Genomic DNA, 2,638 nt, shown 5'->3' on the forward strand with positions numbered 1-2,638 from the left:
ATCAAATTATGGCCACTATTAAAGCTCTTACCATTAATTCTCTTTTACAAGCTTTTCTCCTTAAGTACAAAAGCTATTCATGCTATTAGTGACATGCACATAAAATATCAATATCATTAAGCATGAAGTGTGATATATATGTCCAAGAACATATTAAAGCGTCTCAAGTCTCTATCTATATATGATATTTGATTATACGTCTAAGGGTTGCTACCACCTTCTTTAGGGGTGATCCATGCGATACATGTCTAAGGACAATTATGCTTCAAATTAAAGTTTCTCAATCTCTAGCTAAATATGATATTTGACTATAATGTGCCAATTAGTGTGTTGTTACAACCTTCTCTGGAGGATCCAAGTGTGCAACAAGGGTCATTATAGTTTGATTGTTGCTCACCACACCACGGTGTAATGCGCTTTTGTACTTGCCATTGGTTAGCAACTATAATCAAAAAATAAAAAAGAGTCAATATATATATCAAGATGATATCCTAAATTTACAGTTTTACAAAAGAGAAGCATGGCACAAGGTGTTCACTAGTGTGTAGCCTAGTAGTAAAAGGAATTCATCTTTTAGAAAAGAGAAGCATGGCAAAAGTTGTTCACTAAAGTGTAGCAAGGAATTCACCTTGTAGGATGAGGACCCCCTACTAAGCTACATCTATTAGAGTGTAGCAAGGAATTAACCTTGTAGGATGAGGACCCCCTACTAGCTACATCTATTAGACATGATCTTTGGGTATCACTAAATATTTATAAACCTTTTTTTTAAAGACAACAATATGGCACAAGTTTGGTGGTTTTAAGTGTGTTAATGATGTGGCTCTTACAAACTGGTTAACTTAGGGCTGGAGGACTTTACCTGTAATTGATCACCAATATTGATGACTAATGCGTTGGGTATGGGATCCACTGCGAACCATTGGCCATCCTTGCACACTTGAAGTCCATCCATATCTTTGTCTTGTAGTAGAACCGTCATGCATCCATGGTCCTTGTGTCCATGTGTCCCAAGAACAAGGTCAGGTTGAGGGCAAGGAGGGTAGTAGTTTGCTCGGAAGAACAAGTTGTAATGTTGAAAAGCCTTCTCTAGATGGTCATCCGTCATACCAAGGCTTTTGGACACTGCGGCGAGCAAACTTTTGAAAAGGTTCTGTAGCTCGGTGCCGTAGGAACCCACCATGCCCCTAGAGTGGTCACATCACAAAGTGGTGTTGGGCCATGTGTATAATGGAAAAAAAAGTGTGTGTGTGTCCGTGTGTAAGGGGGGGGTGTATGTGTGTACTGTCTCTGAGAGAGAGACTGTGTGTGTGTGTGTGAGAGAGAGAGAGTGAGTGAGTGAGTGAGTGAGTCAGTGAGAGAGAGAGAGAGAGAGAGAGAGAGAGAGAGAGAAGGGGTTGGACCTTAATCCTTCGGGTTGGGAAGGCCACATGTCGAGTTTCTTCAATGAGGGGGGAGCCAGGTAGCCAAAGAGGGAGTCCATCCAGTCATTTGCGGCTCCTTGGAAGAAGTTAGTGTGGCCATATCCGAGCAAGCCTTCAGTGCTCTGATCCTTCACAGAGTAACCTTCCTTGTCGTCCATGGGGAGCTCAAAGAACTGCCTGGCTGCCTGTCTGGTCCCTTCAATAATGCTCGCGGGTATGCCATGGTTAACCACCTGCAGCACAGCAGCAAACAGTACAGACCACATCAGCTATACGCTTTTATCTCCTCTTCATTATTATCTAAACTTTTTTTTTTTTCAATAAAGGCATGGTTCTTCTGGATTGAAAGTCTCCTTATTATTGCAAGGGAGAGGTTCTACTTGAGGAAGACCACCTACATTGAGGCCAAAATTTCAAAACTGGTAGGCCCTATTGGAAGCACTCCAAAGAATGTATCAGATAAGGTCAAGATTCTTCAGCTTCAAGAGAAGAGAGAATATCTTGTAAACGTGGATCTAAGCTATGTGCTGAAGCTCCAATACCTGTAGATTCTAGGATAGAGACCCAGAGGATCATTGCTCTTTGCTGATTGCCTAGGATAGTGAGAAATCTCGGCCTGAAATTGGCTATGTGATTCCAGCCCGACTTTTGTAACTTGTCTCGTTTTTCTTCAATATTATTATCTAATCTTAAAAGCTAGCTAGCGCAGGCACGTTAATGTAATTAACCTACTTGGAAGAAGCCCCACTCCTCGCAGGCTTTGGCGATCTCTTTCAGGGTGTCCGCTTCCGAGTCTCCATGAAGGCCGGCCATATCCACGAAGGGAAGGATGCCCATGTTTCTTTGGGCGGGATGAGGCCGCTGCTCAGGGGGGACCAAGAACTCCTGGGGCACCTCCGGCACGGCCATCTGGGATAATTTCTGCACAAGATGGCGTTTCTCGTGATCCGTCACCTTCTGTGCACTCTCCGGCACAGCTAGACGTTGGCTGGAGAAGATGGTGGTCATGGTAATTAACGACGTAATTAAGTGCTAATCGACGCTCAAGCAGAGCACACTGTGTACAATCCATTGATGCAGCATTCTTACATTTGCAAGGATTTTGTTGAAGTAATTTTGTTGGAATATAGGCAATATTATCCATCACACCTCAACCCAAACAAATAAAACCTGAACAAAATTCAATCAAAAATTAAAATTGGGAGAAACTAAAC

At 42.6% G+C, this 2,638-nt stretch overlaps 1 protein-coding gene across 1 annotated transcript; it reads right to left on the reverse strand.

Annotated features, from left to right (window-relative positions):
• Positions 1-322: 322 nt before the first annotated feature.
• Positions 323-2,432, reverse strand: LOC147634206 (jasmonate-induced oxygenase 4-like). The gene is made up of 4 exons (XM_086805634.1): positions 2,157-2,432; positions 1,404-1,657; positions 863-1,187; positions 323-442 (listed from the first exon to the last, which is right to left on the reverse strand). Exons 1-4 carry the CDS (start codon positions 2,430-2,432, stop codon positions 323-325), a joined length of 975 nt encoding a protein of 324 aa, XP_086661760.1.
• Positions 2,433-2,638: the final 206 nt, after the last annotated feature.

Source organism: Cibotium barometz, chromosome 11, assembly GCF_041138505.1.
Source record: "Cibotium barometz isolate CiBa-2024 chromosome 11, ASM4113850v1, whole genome shotgun sequence".
NCBI lineage: Eukaryota > Viridiplantae > Streptophyta > Polypodiopsida > Cyatheales > Cibotiaceae > Cibotium > Cibotium barometz.